Source organism: Ailuropoda melanoleuca, chromosome 5, assembly GCF_002007445.2.
Source record: "Ailuropoda melanoleuca isolate Jingjing chromosome 5, ASM200744v2, whole genome shotgun sequence".
Taxonomy (NCBI): Eukaryota; Metazoa; Chordata; class Mammalia; order Carnivora; family Ursidae; genus Ailuropoda; species Ailuropoda melanoleuca.
This window is the reverse complement of record NC_048222.1, coordinates 124,132,331-124,148,181: the sequence shown is the minus strand read 5'-3', so window position 1 is coordinate 124,148,181 and position 15,851 is coordinate 124,132,331. Positions and strand designations below refer to the sequence as shown.

The window sequence follows — 15,851 nt, the reverse complement described above, 5'->3', positions numbered from 1 at the left end:
AATTTGGTGATAAGGGCACTAACTTTGAACCCCCATTATACAAAATCCCAAGGAAAAACTTTTACTCTTCTCATTTCTAAACCTATATTACGAAAGATTCCTTATTATTATAATTATATTTTGAATTTACTCAGTAAAAATTATGTGAATATTAGTTTTCTTTTTTTGTGATTTTATATACCTCCATAATACCTTTGATTTCACCTCTTGGCTTGCAAAGCCTATAATATTTACTATCTGACATTTTATAGAAAAGTTTGCAGGATCTCTCCTCTATTCTATTTATAACATTGTCCTTTTGGATACTATTTTTAAACCTGTTACAACAGACACTAAGATTTCATGTTTATGTCATTTATTTAATATTTTTCCATGTAGAATTCTACAAGGTATCATTTTGTAATTAGATATATTTAGTACAAATTATTTTTAAAAATACTCTTTAGGTTTTTTTTTTCATTTTCAGATCATTATTCTCTCCAAACTAGGCATATTATTAAGATATCTTAGAAAAATATTAATCAAATATAATCAGAAATCTATTTTAAAGGCAGGCTTATAAAAATCCTTAGGATAGTAGATTAAGAAGTATAGTCTGAAAGTTGGCAACATGCATGGAACTTTTTCACTTTATGACTTGTGATCTTGGGTTTCTGATCTTGGCTTAGCTTGTAAGAAATGGGGGGGGATAGCATGGTGGAGAGATGCATATTCCACAACGGAGGAATAAATCCCCCCTAAGTATTTGATACACTCATTCCTGGAATGCAATTCTAGTACAAAAATTGTGGGATTGAAGGAAAAAATCTAGAATAAACTATTTTCTTTTGAAATAGTAATATTCATCTATAGAGAAAGTATAAGGAAAAAGGAATCCTATTCATAGTCGTTATCACAAATACCAAGTAATTTGTTAGTCATGTAACATGCTTCATAAAAATACTTAAAGGATAGAATAAAATGTTAATGGAGGAATTAAAATTCTGGATGAAAAGACTAAAAAATAATAATAACAGTGTTACTAAGTTAATATATGGATTGAACATACTATTGGTTACATTACAAAAAGGATATTTTATAAGTTATGACAAACATAAATGGGATGTATATGGAAAACTCATTGTAGACGTTTAAACACCAAAACGACACTTGTAAGAGCTGCTTGAAAGGGGTTTTAAAAATGGGATATAGGTTTTAGAACTAGAACTAAGTTCATAGAAGATTTCTAGATTTTTTTAAAAGATTATTTATTTATTAGGGAGAGAGAGAGAGCACCCATGAGCAGAGGGTAGGGGCAGAGGGAGAGGGAAAAGCAAACTCCCCGCTGAGCAGGGAGCCCGATGTGGGGCTCCATCCCAGGATCCAGAGATCATGACCTGAGCCAAAGGCAGACATTTAACTGACTGAGCCACCCAGGTGCCTCGAAGATTTCTAGATTTAAAAAATAGGAATTAGTTGGGGCGTCTGGATGGCTCAGTCAGTTAGGCATCCCACTCTTGATTTCCACTCAGGTCATGACCCTCAGGGTCCTGAAATCAAGCCCTGCTTGGGGCTCTGCACTCAGCCAGGAGTCTGCTTGAGAGTCTCTCTCTACCTCTCCGTCTGCCCACTCCTCTCCCCCAGGCCCCACACTTGATTACCTAAGATTACCTTTCAAAGATTACCAAAGAAGTGAAATTTCCATACGTCCCCCGTACTCCCTCACTCTGCCCTCAAACTGTGGCCTCCCACCACTGCCTTGTGGCAGACAGTCTTTGCTTTGCTGTCCTGCTGGCCACTTCCTTGTGGTGTATTCAGTAAACTTTTATCTCCATTATTCTGCCTTGGGTGAATTCTTTCACCACCTGCGCTGCCAGCCTTTACCTGACTGTATCACCCCACATTTGGTGGCCCCCCATTTGACTGGGAGACCCCACAATAACGATAATCAATAATATTGTCGCTATTAGTCGTACATATAGCACTTAAATTTGCAAAGTACTGTTTAGGTGCTTCATGAGTAGTAACTCATTTACTTCTCATACCAATCCTAAGTACTGTTACTATCCCCATTTTACAGATGACTCACAGAAAGGATAAGTGACTTGCTCAAAGTCACATGTTAGAGGATTCAACCCAGGGAAGAGTGCATTCTCTTAGCCATTATGACATATTGAACCTTAAATATATCTCTTTCAAATTTATATTCATTCAAATGTAAAACAATTAAATGTGAATAATTTTTTAATGAAAAATCAAAACCAAAAATGTAACAGAACTAAATCCAAAAGGTATCATAGTAGTAAATGTAAATAGGCTAAACTCATCCATTAATAGAAAAAAATGAGGCAATCCTATAAATCAGCAGGGTGCAGAACAGCATTGGAAAAAGACAAATAATGAAGTTGGTCTCTTTTGTGTTTAAAAACAAATACGCCAGAAACTCCTAAAATATGTGTGCATGTATAAATGGATGGAGTCACAGGTATACAGCATTAACTCGTGTTTACCTTTTAGGAGGAGAGGAAACTTAGCAGAAGTAAAGAAGAGAGACTTCTCAGCTTTATTCTGCATATATATATATATTTTTTTGAAAGATTATTTGAGAGAGAGAGTGCAAGTGGGGGGGCGNAATACGCCAGAAACTCCTAAAATATGTGTGCATGTATAAATGGATGGAGTCACAGGTATACAGCATTAACTCGTGTTTACCTTTTAGGAGGAGAGGAAACTTAGCAGAAGTAAAGAAGAGAGACTTCTCAGCTTTATTCTGCATATATATATATTTTTTTTTGAAAGATTATTTGAGAGAGAGAGTGCAAGTGGGGGGGCGGAGAGAGAGAGAATCTCAAGCAGACTCTTTGTTGAGCAGGGAGCCAGTTGCGGGGCTCAATCCGACAACCCCAAGATCAGGACCTGAGCTGAAATCAAGAGTTTCAACAACTGAGCCACCCAGGCACTCCTACACTGTATATTTTTATGTTGTTAAATCCTGCCAAAAACGTGTACTGTAACTAGCAAGTTTTTTTAAAGTTTGTATAGGTAAGTAAATAATGTCAACAAAAAAAGATTCCAAACTGTTAGCCCTAAATATCCCTGAAAAGTAGAATTGGAGGTAAAGGAAACAAAATTTATCTTCCCTCTTTTACTATACCTACTTCTGTATTGTCTGAATTTAAAAATGTTACAGTGAGCATCTTTGAAATAGCAAATAAAGAAGAGATTTATGTGATCATTTTCTTTTGCATTTCCTCTTACATAAATTATTTGTTCCTGTGCTTTACTTTTACCTACCAACTAGATAGTATTTACAAATTTCATTGAAACATTGTCCATGAGTAGATTTCAGGAAATATATGATTTTTAATGAGATTTGCAGTTTAAAGTCTTGGCCACATCTTATTGTTATGTAGGTCTTGCCTTAAATGTTACCTCTTTAGTTAAGTGGGACTTTTTTAGACTATCAAAGGGACCTTCTGGTATTTATCACACTCTCTTGTTACATTATCATTTTAGTGTTGTCATCATCTATCCTTTGCTTATTTTTTTATTTATATTTTTATTATTTTTAAAGATTTTATTTATTTATTTTGCAGAGAGAGCACAAGTAGGCAGAGTAGCAGGCAGAAGGAAGAGGGAGATTGAGCAGAGAGCCCAATGAGGGCTCTATTCCAGCTCATGACCTGAGCCAAAGGCAGACGCTTAGCTGACTGAGCCACCCAGGGGTCCCTGCTCATTTTTTTAAATAATTTGTTTTCCTCTACTAAAATATAAAATCTGTGAGAGGAAGAATGTGCCTTGATCATCTTATAACACAGGGCCTAAAATAATTCTTGGCATATAGTAATAAGCATTTAATGTATACTTCTTTCTTGAATAAAAATAATATTCTTAAAAGTTCAGAAACTTAAATTTGTGTTAGGCCATCCTAGAAGGTTTGACTTTGGGGAACTAATTGATGATAATTAATTGGAGTCTAGTAATCAGAATGCCAGTTTATTTATTTATGATGGTAGATGTAAGTAGTATAAACAATGCTGGATATGCATTGTGGGTTCTTTTTGTTAGCATGATTATGCCAAAACCAAATTTTTATCAAGAATAAAAATTGAATAACACATGGGAATTGGGAAAAAGAGAGTTGGGTGGTATTAAAAAATACTAAATACTATAGATTATATTGTTTAACAAGTATCTTATCTAGTAAATGTTTGTTCTTGGTCCTGAGAGTTGTGGGAGGCAATATGAAGGATTTGGTTTTGCTAGTCCAGTCATAAAAACAATAAAGTGCCAGCCCAGTTGGATGGTGGGTTAGATTGTATACCTATGTAAACAAAGAGGAACATTAAGTTAAATTTGTATTTTGTTACAGATCAAAGAGCAGAAGTATAAAATATAAGTGGTAGTTCCATGAAAACATTCAAAATAATAGATAAGTACTTACTAAAGCTCACTGATGGAAATGCACATTTCCATTTTCCATTTTTCTAAGTAGAATAAACCCTGAAACTGAATCAGGTTTTGCCCACAAGTCAAAACTACACCATTCAATTTGAAAAGACAGAGGCATAGATAGTTTAAAAAAAAAAAAATCAAACAACAAAAAATTTTAGAAATATTTGGAAAAAATAGAAAAGTGGTACAACATAGTAGCATTTTTTAATTATTACTTTACATGCACTATAGTTAGTAGACAGGCAGTATAGAAGAGTAGTTAAATCTCACTGTGTGCCTGGGACTCAGTTTTAGCTCTGCCTACCACTAGCTCTGTGACCTTAGATAAATCACCTATTTCCTCCGTGGCTTAGTTTCCTCATCTTGGGGTAATAGATCCTTTTTCATAAAGTTGCTGGGAGGTTTAAACAAGAATGTGTGTGTGTGTGTGTGTGTGTGTGTGTATTTGTAGTTTTACAAAATGTTGCCTGGCAGATAATACAGTACTACATAAGGAATAGCCACTACAATTGTTATCCAATAAATATTGAATGTTACTGTTAGTCACTGTGCTGAGGATGGGAAGATCCCGTCCTAAAGGAATACAGAGTTTATCTTCTCTACTTTCATCCCAGTTCTTTTTTTCTGTATCTTATATCCAAGAGAATAAATTCAGGGTACATAGTTTAATCTCAGTCTTTAATTTTTTCTCCAGTTTTATTGATGTATAGTTAATATATAACATTGTATTTGCTTAAAGCTTACAGCATAATGATTTGATATATGTATTTATTGTGAAATGATTAGCACTATAAGTTTAACATTCATCACCTAACATAGTTACAGATTTTTGTCTTGTGATAAGTACTTTTAAGATCTATAAGATAAATAGTTCTGGAGATAATGTACAGCATGGTAACTCTAGTTAAAAATGTATGTTTTATATTTGAAAATTGCAAAGACAGTAGATCAATCTTTAATTTTTACCTGATATTTAAAGAGATGGTTAGGAAATTGACCTAAACGTATTTTAAAGTCATTTTAAATCTTGTTTCATAGATGTTTGTTTGCTACTAATGGGTGTGAGCAAGTTGGATATTCTTTATCGGAGACTTCTCCTCACAAAACTTTTTATCAGAGGATGGGGGAGGCCAGAAGATCTCAAAAGGTAAGCATTTTTTTCCCCCCGAACTTGCTTATTCTCAATTTGTTGTAGTAAACATTAAAATTTTTTTTTCAGTGATGAAATCCTTTACTATAAAGTGATTGGCAAGTTAAGCATTAAAGTGTATGAAATGTAATTATTTCCTTTTGTCTTTTGTCTTTTTCATTATTTCTCTTAAGTTTTAAACCATATAATCATAAATTGAACTATTTTAAAAGTCGTTTTTAAATTAAAAATAAAGAGCTCTTAAATACAAACTAGATTTTTAACTTTAATTATTTTTAAGTTGCTTAGAGTTTCCAGGGACTGAGCTTCCCTGGGTAACTTGAATTTGTAGTGACTATAAAGCTGAGCTACACTGTAGCTCATGGAAATATCTGGACTTAAGAAAATGAATTTTCAGGATTTATGCCTTTAATTTTGAGTCTTGCATATGTTAATTGCTTCCTGAACAATGATATTTCTCACATATTTTATGGGACAAAATGTCCAGCTTGAATAAAAAACAATAGCCTCATCTTTTTCACTAATGATTCAAATTAAATTTTGACATAGCTTATGGACTTGCAAATTTTTCAGCATTGTACACTCTCAATACAAATGGTATACTGAATTTTTTCCTTTTTCCCCCCTTATAAAAGACTCTTCGAATTCAGAAAAATGATTGGAAATCGAGAAAGATGTCAGAATCTGGTTTCAAGTGATTATCCAGTACACATCGATAAGGTATTTAAATGAAAGAAAGTTACAGAAATTCTAGTTTAACTTAAATATGTGTCAAGAGTAGGTTGGGAGTGCCTAGGTGGCTTGGTTGGTTGTATCTGCCTTCGGCTCAGGGCATGATCTTAGGGTCCTGGGATCGAGTCCCATATAGGGCTCCCAGCTCAGCAGAGAGTCTGCTTCTCCCTCTCCCTCTGTTGCTCCCCCTGACCCTTGTGCTCTCTGGCTCTCTGTATCTCTCTGTCAAATAAATAAAAATCTTAAAAAAAAAAAAAAAAAAAGTAAGTTGAATGCTGGACTATAATAACGGTAAACACTAAAACATGAGTACAGTATAGATCTTTCATTTAATATTATTAAATACTTTACGTGTCCTAACAGGGTGCTTATAATAACTATCATTCATGTATATTTGAAAGCATATATTTAGTACTTGCTGAAATATAAGAAAATATTTAAGTCTTGATCTTTTTGAGCCTCGTTTTGTATCTTTAGGATCAGGAGGGTTAAAATAAATTACTCAACATTTCAGAAGAATTACCAGTAATACAGGGAGGTATTCTAGTTGGAGAATCAGCACATGAGAATTTGTTAACAAAACAGCTTCTATTTTTTTAAAAATTTTATTTATTTATTTGAGAGAGAGAGCGTGTGGACGCAGCTTCTAAATAGCATCTAAATAACATCAGGGAAATGTTATGAGATGTAGTTAATTGATGAGAGAATGTTAGAAAGAAAATGCTGTAACATTAGAGATGAGAAAATGCATTTGATATAGTTTTGTTTTTTAGCAACCATATGTTTTTCTGTAGAGCAGTTCCAGGTTTATATAATTGGATAATTGGGGTATTGTTGGGAAGGGGGTGCAAATGCATGGGCTTCACATCCCTCATTGCCTTCAACCAAAGTAACTCTACTTTCATCTCTTGTATATATTGGATATCTTTAGAGGATTTCATTTTTCAGAAACAGTTCCACTGCTAAAAACAAAATTTTATAAATTGGAAATCCCTTGTCTATACCATTTAGCTGTTCTGTCTGTAGCTTCTGGATTTAGAACATTTCTCCCTCAAATTTTGCTAAATATTTCTATTATTGCTGTTTTTTTCTATTAAAAATCATAGACTTAAACAAATTAAAAGCATACCAGGTAAAAAAATCAAAACTCTCTAAGTTTCTTCCACTCTTCACCACTTAATTACATTTTTCTCCCAAGGAAGAGTTACTGCTAAGATTTTGGAATGCATTCTTACAAAGTTTCTTCCTCTCCCTCTATTCTGCTCATCACTGTCTCTCTTGGTTTTTAAAAACTGAGATACAATTCACCTGCCATGGAATTCACCCTTTTAAAGTGTGCAATTCAGTATTGTTGTTTTTTATTACTACATTCCCAAGATGTGCAATCATCACCACTGTCATTACCTACTTGCAGAACATTTTTATCTCCTCAAAAAGAAACGATATACCCATTAGCTGTTACTTCCCACTTCACACAGCCTACCTACTGGCAGTCATTAATCTGCTATCTGTATGGATTCACTGATTCTAGACATTTCATATAAATTGAATCATACAATATGAGGCCTTTTATGTCTGGTTTATTTCACTGAGCAAATTTTCAAGGTTCATCCATGTTATCTAACAGTACCTCACTTTTTTATTGTTAAATAATATTCCTTTGTATGGCTATGTGACATTTTGTTTATCCATTTATCAGCTAATGGACATTTAGGTTTCTGCTTTTTGACTATTATGAATGATAATGCTATGAACATTCATGTGTAAGTGTTTTTGTGGATATGTGTTTTGAATTCTTTAGATATATTTTGAGGACTGGAATTTCTGGGTCATATGGTAATTCTATATTTAACTTTTTGACAAACTGAAAACTGTTTTCCAAAGTGCACATTTTACTTTTCCCACCAGCAGTGTATAATGGTTCCAATTTGTCCACATTCTCACTAATATTTGTATTAAACAGCCATCCTTCTGGATGTGAAGTGTATTTTATTGTGATTTTTGATATTCCTTATGACTGTTATGTTGAGCATCTTTTCATGTGCTTATTGGCCATTTATATATCTTCTTTGGAGAAATATCTATGAAATCATTGCCTATTTTTAAAAAATATTTATTTATTTATTGTAGAGAGAGAGTGAGTATGGGCAGGGGGCAGAGGGATGGAGAAAGAGGGAGAGAGAGAATTTCAAGCAGACTCCCTACCAAGTGTGGAACCCAATATGGGGCTTGATCTTACAATCCTGAGATCATGACCTGAGCTGAAATCAAGAGTTGGACAGTTAACTGACTGAGCCACCCAGGTGCCCCAAATCATTGCCTGTTTTTTAACTGGGTTATTCATCTTTTTATTGTTGAGTTGTAGCTTAATTTTTAAATCTATTACATATGTTTCTAAAATTGCCTTTTTTTCTTACCAAATTGCCAGTTGTCCCAACACTATTTGTTGAATTATTACTCCCTTTTACATTAATCTGTGCTACCTCCTTTATCAAATAATTTATTCTTCTAAATTATACAAAAAGGAAACTTTAAAACTATAGTAGGAGGCACAAAGATGACCAGAATGTAAAAACTTCTTGGCTTAGAAATTTCATATCATACACATTGGGTCTCCATACCATTTTCAAAAAATGCAATGCAATCCTAATTAAAATATTTAATTTAGAACTCAAGTCTATAAAAGGATCCTAAAATTATTTTGGGAAGAACCATGAAAGTATGATCATATCAGGAATACCTAAAAAAGAAGAGTGATAAGTAAAACCTAGTTCAGTCATTTACCAATAGGCATTATAAAGCTGCAGCATAATCAAAACAGCAAGATATTGGTACAAATAAAAGATAGGCTAATAAGCATTATAAACAATAGCCAAATTGTGGAAATAACCCAAGTGTCCATTGACTGATGAATGGATGAAGAAGATGTGGTGGAGATATATCTATCTATCTATCTCATGGAATTATATATAATGGAATATATATCATGGAATATTAATCATAAAAAAGAATGAAATCTTGCCATCCGCAACAACATGGATGGAGCTAAAGAGTATTAAGTCAGTGAGAAAGATGAGTACCATATGATTTCACTTATGTAGAATTTAAAAAACAAAACAAATGAACAAAGGGGAAAAAAAGAGAGGGGGACAAAGAAACAGACTCTTAACTATAGAGAACAAATTGATGGTACCAGAGGGGAGGCAGATGGAGGAATGGGTGAAACAGGTGAGGGATATTAAGGAGGGCACTTGCTGTGGTGAGCACTGGTTATTGTATGTTAAATGATGAATCACTAAATTCTACATCTGAAACTAGTATTGCACTGTATGTTAACTAGCTAGAATTTAAATTAAAACTTGAAAACTTAGGGGCACCTGGGTGGCTCAGTTGTTAAGTGTCTGCCTTCAGCTCCGGTCATGATCCCAGGGTGCTGGGATCGAGCCCTGCATTGGGCTCCCTGCTCAGCGGGGAGCCTGCTTCTCCCTCTCCCACTCCCCCTGCTTGTGTTCCCTCTCTCACTGTCTCTATCCCTGTTAAATAAATAAAATCTTTAAAAACAAAACAAAACTTGGAAACTTAAAAAATAGGGGGGAAAAAGATAGGCTAATAAGAACTAATAAAGGTTTGAAAATAATTTGCCAAAGTTTATTAAAACGTATTTCATGATGGGGCGCCTGGGTGGCTCAATTGGTTGAGCATCTGCCTTTCTCAGATTATGATCCTAGGGTCCTGGGATTGAGCCTTGCATCAGGCTCCCTGCTCAGTGGAGAGCCTGCTTCTCCCTCTCCCTCTGTTGCTCCGCCTGCTTGTGCTCTCTCTGTCAAATAAATAAACAAAATCTTTTTTAAAAACCCAAAAAAACAAACAATAAACCTTACTTCATGATAAAGTAGCATTTTAAGCCATTTGCAAAAAAAATGCAGATTATTTAATATAATATATTGACACTACTACCTAGAATTTGTGTGTGTGTGTTTTTCTTTTTTGAGATTTTATTTATTTATTTATTTGACAGAGAGTGCACAAGCAGGGGGAGAGAGAGAGGGAGAAGCAGACTCCCCACTGAGCTGGGAGCCTGACATGGGGTTCGATCCCAGGACCCTGGGATCATGACCTGAGCCGAAGGCAGAAGTTTAATCATCGGAGCCACCCAGGCGCCCCTAGAAGTTGTGTTTTAAAATGAATTGGATATATATAGTATCCACAGATACAGTTTTTTGTTTCCAATTTTAATGAAAATATGTGGTGTTTACTGCTAATTTAATTTTGACTATTGACCTGATAAAGATTTTTTATTAAAAAAAAATAACTTGTGGCACCTGGGTGACTCAGTTGGTTGGGCATCTGCCTTCAGCTCAGGTCATGTTCCCTGGGTGCTGGGATCAAGCTCCGTGTGGGGCTCCCTGCTTGGTGGGGTATCTGCTTCTTCCTCTGCCTCCCCCCAACCACTCACGCTTGTGTTCGCTTTCTCTTTCTTTAAAATAAATAAATAAAATCTTTTAAAAAATATTTAAAAGTAATATTTGATGGGCATCTGGATGGCTCAGTTGGTTAAGCATCTGACTCTTGGTTTCAGCTTAGGTCACGAGCTCATGGGTGGTAGGATCAAGCCCTGTGTCAGGCTCCATGCTCAGTAAGGAATGTGTTTGAGATTCTTTCCCTCTGCCTCTCCTCATGCTCATGCCCTTTCTCTCTTTCTCTCAAATAAATACATCTTTAAAAAAAAAAAACAAAACCTATTTGAGGAGGGTAAAGTTTATGTGTTAAATGTTAGCAAATGCCTTTGCTATATATGTAATTATATATTTCTCCCTATTTAGTGTGTTTACATGACTCAGTGCATTAATGGATTTCTTAAAATAAGCCATTCTAACATATTTAACATCAGGTCAACCCTTACTTAATTTCAGCACATTATTTTTACAGTTTCTTTGTAAATTGTTCTTATGGTTACTTTTGGATTTTTAAGTTCTACCAACTAATATTTTATTTTGACTTATTTCATGCTGTTGTACAAATGAGGTTTATTTGTAGTTTACTTTTTCTTTTTAAAAAATTTTTATTTATTTGAGAGAGAGAGGGAGAGAGAGAACAAGTGGGGGGAAGGGCAGAGGGAGAAGTGGACCTCCTGCAGAGCTGAAGGCAGATGCTTAACGGACTGAGCCACTCAGGCGCCCTATAGTTTACTTTTCCAACTAGCCTGTAGTAAAGGATGTAAAAGGAAAAGAAATGTGTATAAGAGCCATGTCTTTAGAAAGCTGACTGGGCGGGGGGCACCTGGGTGGCACAGCCAGTGTCAGACTCTTGGTTTGGGCTCAGGTCATGATCCCAGGGTCGTGAGATCAAGTCCCACGTCAGACTCTGCACTCAACATGAAGTCTCCTTGAGACTCTCTCTCCCTCTGTCCCTACGTACTGAGCTTGCTCACTCTTTAAATAAATAAATCTAAAAAGAGAAAAAAGAAAGAAAGCTGACTGGGGCAAAAGAATATGTAGCCAGAGGAAAAAAGTTTTTAATTGAATAGAACTTTTTTATAGGAAAACATGTATGATAGACCAAGATATCTTATTCTACATGTGTAAATTTTGGTTTTGCTATTCTTTTAGGTTGAAGAACAATCAGACTGTAAGATCCTAGATGGACACTTTGTTTCGCCCATGGCCCACTATGTGCCTGATATAATGCCAATTGAATCTGTTATTGCAAGGTAAGAATTTTTATTCAGAAAGTTAAAGTAGTACGTTATTTTTCTTATTTACAACTATAATAAAATCAATGCCCTGTTATTCTTAATTGCTAGTATTAATGACAATCATTATTTGGAATTATTCTCATTAAATGTGGGTTGGGGCAGAATAAAAATATAGAGCTTTAGTATGTATTCAAACTTAAGTTGTTATCACCTTAAAATAGACTGTTATAAATATAAAATGATTTATATAAGCCTGATAGAACCACAAAGCTAAAACCTACTGGATAAACAAAAGACAAAAAGAAATAAATCTAAGCATACCTCTAGAGAAAATCATCAAATCACAAAGGAAGGGACAAAAAGAAGAAAGGAAAAAAGAATAATTAAACAGAAAACAATAAACAAAATGGCAATAGTAAATTCATATCTATCAGTAATCACTTTAAATGTAAATCAACTAAATTCTCTATTCAGAAGACTTAGAGTGGCTGAACAGGACCCAACTATATGCTGCCTATAAGAGATTCACTTCAGGGGCACCTGGCTGGCTCAGTTGGAAGAGCATGGGACTCTTGATCTCAGGGTTGTGAGTTTGAGCCCCACGTTGGATGTAGAGATTACTTACATAAGTATATAACCTGCTGAACTTGCTTACTCTCACTCTCTGTTAAAGAGAGACTCACTTCAGATATAAGGACATACACAGACTGAAAGTGAAGGGTTGGAAAAAGATACTCTGTACAAATGAAAATCAAAAGAAAGTAGAGGTAGCTATATTATACCATACAAACTAGACTTTGTCTTACAGTTGGATAAGGGACACAGAAGGTCATTATATAATGATAAAGACATCAATCTAATGAGAGGATATAACATTTGTTAAGTATTTATGCACCCAACATAGGAACTATAAGTATATAGAAAAAAAATTAACTTGAAGGCAGCAATACAATAACAGTAGGGAGCTTTGATACTTGACTTGCAACAATGGATAGATAATCCAGACAAAATCAGTAAGAAGACATTGAACTCAAACTATCCATTAGACCAGATGGACTTAACAGATATTCACAAAACATTGTATCCAACAGCATCAGAATACACAGTCTTTCAAAATGCACAGGGAGCTATTCACCAGGATAGATCATATATTAGTCACAAAACAAATCTTAATAAATTTAAGAAATTGAAATCATATCAAGCATCTTTTCCAACCACATTGGTGTGAAACTAGAAGCAAGAGGACAACTGGAAAACTCACAAATATCTGTAGATTAAACATGCTATTGGAACACCAGTGGGTCAAAGAAGAAATCAAAAGAGAAATCAAAAAACACCTTAGGACCAATGATAATGGAAATACAACATACCCAAACTTATGGAGTACAGCAAAAGCATAGTCATAAACACCTACATTAAGCAAAAAGAAAGATCTTTTATAAAAATAAACAACCTAAGTTTATACCAGGAACTAAAAAAAGAAGAAACAAACTAAGCCCAAAGTTAGTAGAAGGAAGGAATTAGTATAGATCAGAAATGAAATAAATAGTGACTATAAAGATAATAGAAAAGATCAATGAAACTAAGAGCTGTTTTTGAAAAGATAAGCAAAACAGACAAACTTTTAGTTAGACTACAAAGAAATAAAGAGAGAGGTCTCAAGTAAAATTAGAAATGAAAGAGGAGTCGTTACAGTTGATATCACATAAATACAAAGAATCATAAGAGACTACTGTGAATAATTATACACCAACCAATTGGACAACCTAGAAGAAAGGGATAAATTCCTAGAAATGTGCAACCTACCAAGACTTAATCATGAATAAATACAAAATCTGAACAGACCAATAACCTATAAGGAGATTTAATCAGTAATCAAAAATTTCCCAAAAAAGACAAGTTGAGGACCAGATGGCTACATTGGTGAATTCTGCCAAACATTTGAAGAATTAATAATAATCCTTTTCAACCTTTTTGAAAAAATTGAAGAGGAGGGAACCTTCTAAAATCATTTTACAAGGCCAACATTACCTTGATACCAAAACCAGACAAGGAAGCCATAAGAAGAGTAAATTACAAGCCAATATTCCTACTGAACATAGATGTAAAAATCCCCAATAAAATACTAGCAATCCAAATTCAACAATACACAAAAAAAGATTATATACCATGATTAAGTGGGATTTATCCCAGGGATACAAAGATGGTTCAACATGTGCAAGACAATCACTGTGATATACCACGTAGACAAAATAAAGGATAAAAATCATATGTTGATCTCAATAGAAATAGGAAAAGCATTTCACAAAATTCAACATCCATTTATGATGAAAACTCTCAACAAACTTTATAGAAGGAACATATGTCAATGTAATAAAGGCTATATATGACAGGCTCATAGCTAACATCATACTAAATGATGAAAAACTAAAATCTTTTCCTCTAATATCAGGAACAAGACAAGTATGCACACTGTCACCACTTTTATTCAACAGAATGTTGGAAGTACTAGCCAGGGCAATTAGGCAAGAAAAAGAAAGGCATACAAATCAGAAAGGGAGAAGTAAAACTGTCTCTGTTTACAGATGACATGATATTATGTATAGAAAAGCCTGAAGGCTCCACCAAAAAACTGTTAGAACTAATAAACAAGTTCAGGGGCGCCTGGGGGGCTCAGTTGTTAAGCGTCTGCCTTTGGCTCCGGTCATGGTCCCAGGGTGCTGGGATTGAGCTCTGCATTGGGCTCCCTGCTCAGCGGGGAGCCTGCTTCTCCCTCTCCTCCTCCCCCTGCTTGTGTTCCCTCTCTCACTGTGTCTCTCTCTCAAATAAATAAAATCTTAAAAAAAAAAAAACCCCACTAATAAACAAGTTCAGTAAAGTTGTAGAATAGAAATTCAATATACAAAAGTCAGTTGCATTTCTATACACTAATAACAAGCCATCAGAAAGAAAAAATTAAGAAAACAATCCTATTTACAATTGCATCAAGAAGAATAAAATACCTAGGAATAAATTTAACCAAGAAGGTGAAAGACCTATATGCTGCAAACTATAAGACATTGATGAAAGAAATTGAAGATAACATAAATAAGTGGAAAGATATTCCGTGCTCACAGATTGGAAGAATTAATATTGTTAAAATGTTCATACGTTTGGAATCTACAGATGCAATGCAACTTCTATCAAAATTCCAATGGCATTTTTCAAAGAAATAGAACAAATAATCTTATATTTTGTATGGAATCGCAAAAAAACCTGACTAGCCAATGCAGCCTTGAGTAAAAAGAAAAATCTGGAGGCATCACACTCCCTGATTTCAAACTATACTACAAAGCTATAGTAGTGAAAAGAGTATGGTATTGGCATAAAAACAGACACGTCGATCAATGAAACAGAATAGAGAGCCCAGAAATAAACCCACCATATATGGTCAATTTATGACAAAAGAACCAAGAATATACAATGGGGAGAATCTTTTCAATGAATAGTATTAGAGAGACTGGACAGCTATGTGCAAAATAATGAAACTGGACCAATGTCTTGCACCAAACAAGAATTAACTCAAAATGGAGTAAAGACTTGAACATAAGGCTGAAACTATAAAACTCCTAGAAGAAAACATGGGCGGTCACCTCCTTGACATCAGTCTTAGAGTTGATTTTTTGGATCTAACACCAAAAGAAAAGGCAACAAAAGCAAAAATAAACAAATGGGACTACATCAAACTAAAAAGCTTCTGCACAACAAAGGAGACCATCAACAAAATGAAAAGGCAACCTGTGAAATGGGAGAAAATATTTGCAAATCATATATCTGATAAGGGTTTAATATTAAAATATA

The 15,851-nt window shown here is 34.5% G+C and overlaps 1 protein-coding gene across 8 annotated transcripts in view; it reads left to right on the top strand.

The window, feature by feature from the left end:
• ABHD18 (abhydrolase domain containing 18) overlaps positions 1-15,851 on the top strand; it is an 84,142-nt gene that overhangs the window by 5,271 nt on the left and 63,020 nt on the right. For 5 of the 8 annotated variants that reach the window (XM_034661633.1, XM_034661632.1, XM_034661631.1 and 2 more), the window contains exons 2-4: positions 5,473-5,581; positions 6,220-6,304; positions 11,926-12,026. In XM_034661633.1, the coding sequence (XP_034517524.1) occupies positions 5,490-5,581; positions 6,220-6,304; positions 11,926-12,026 (278 nt within the window). In that variant the 5' untranslated portion in view covers positions 5,473-5,489. The remainder of the gene's footprint in view (positions 1-5,472; positions 5,582-6,219; positions 6,305-11,925; positions 12,027-15,851) is intronic. The other 3 variants (XM_034661637.1, XM_034661635.1, XM_034661636.1) reach the window with 1 other exon arrangement.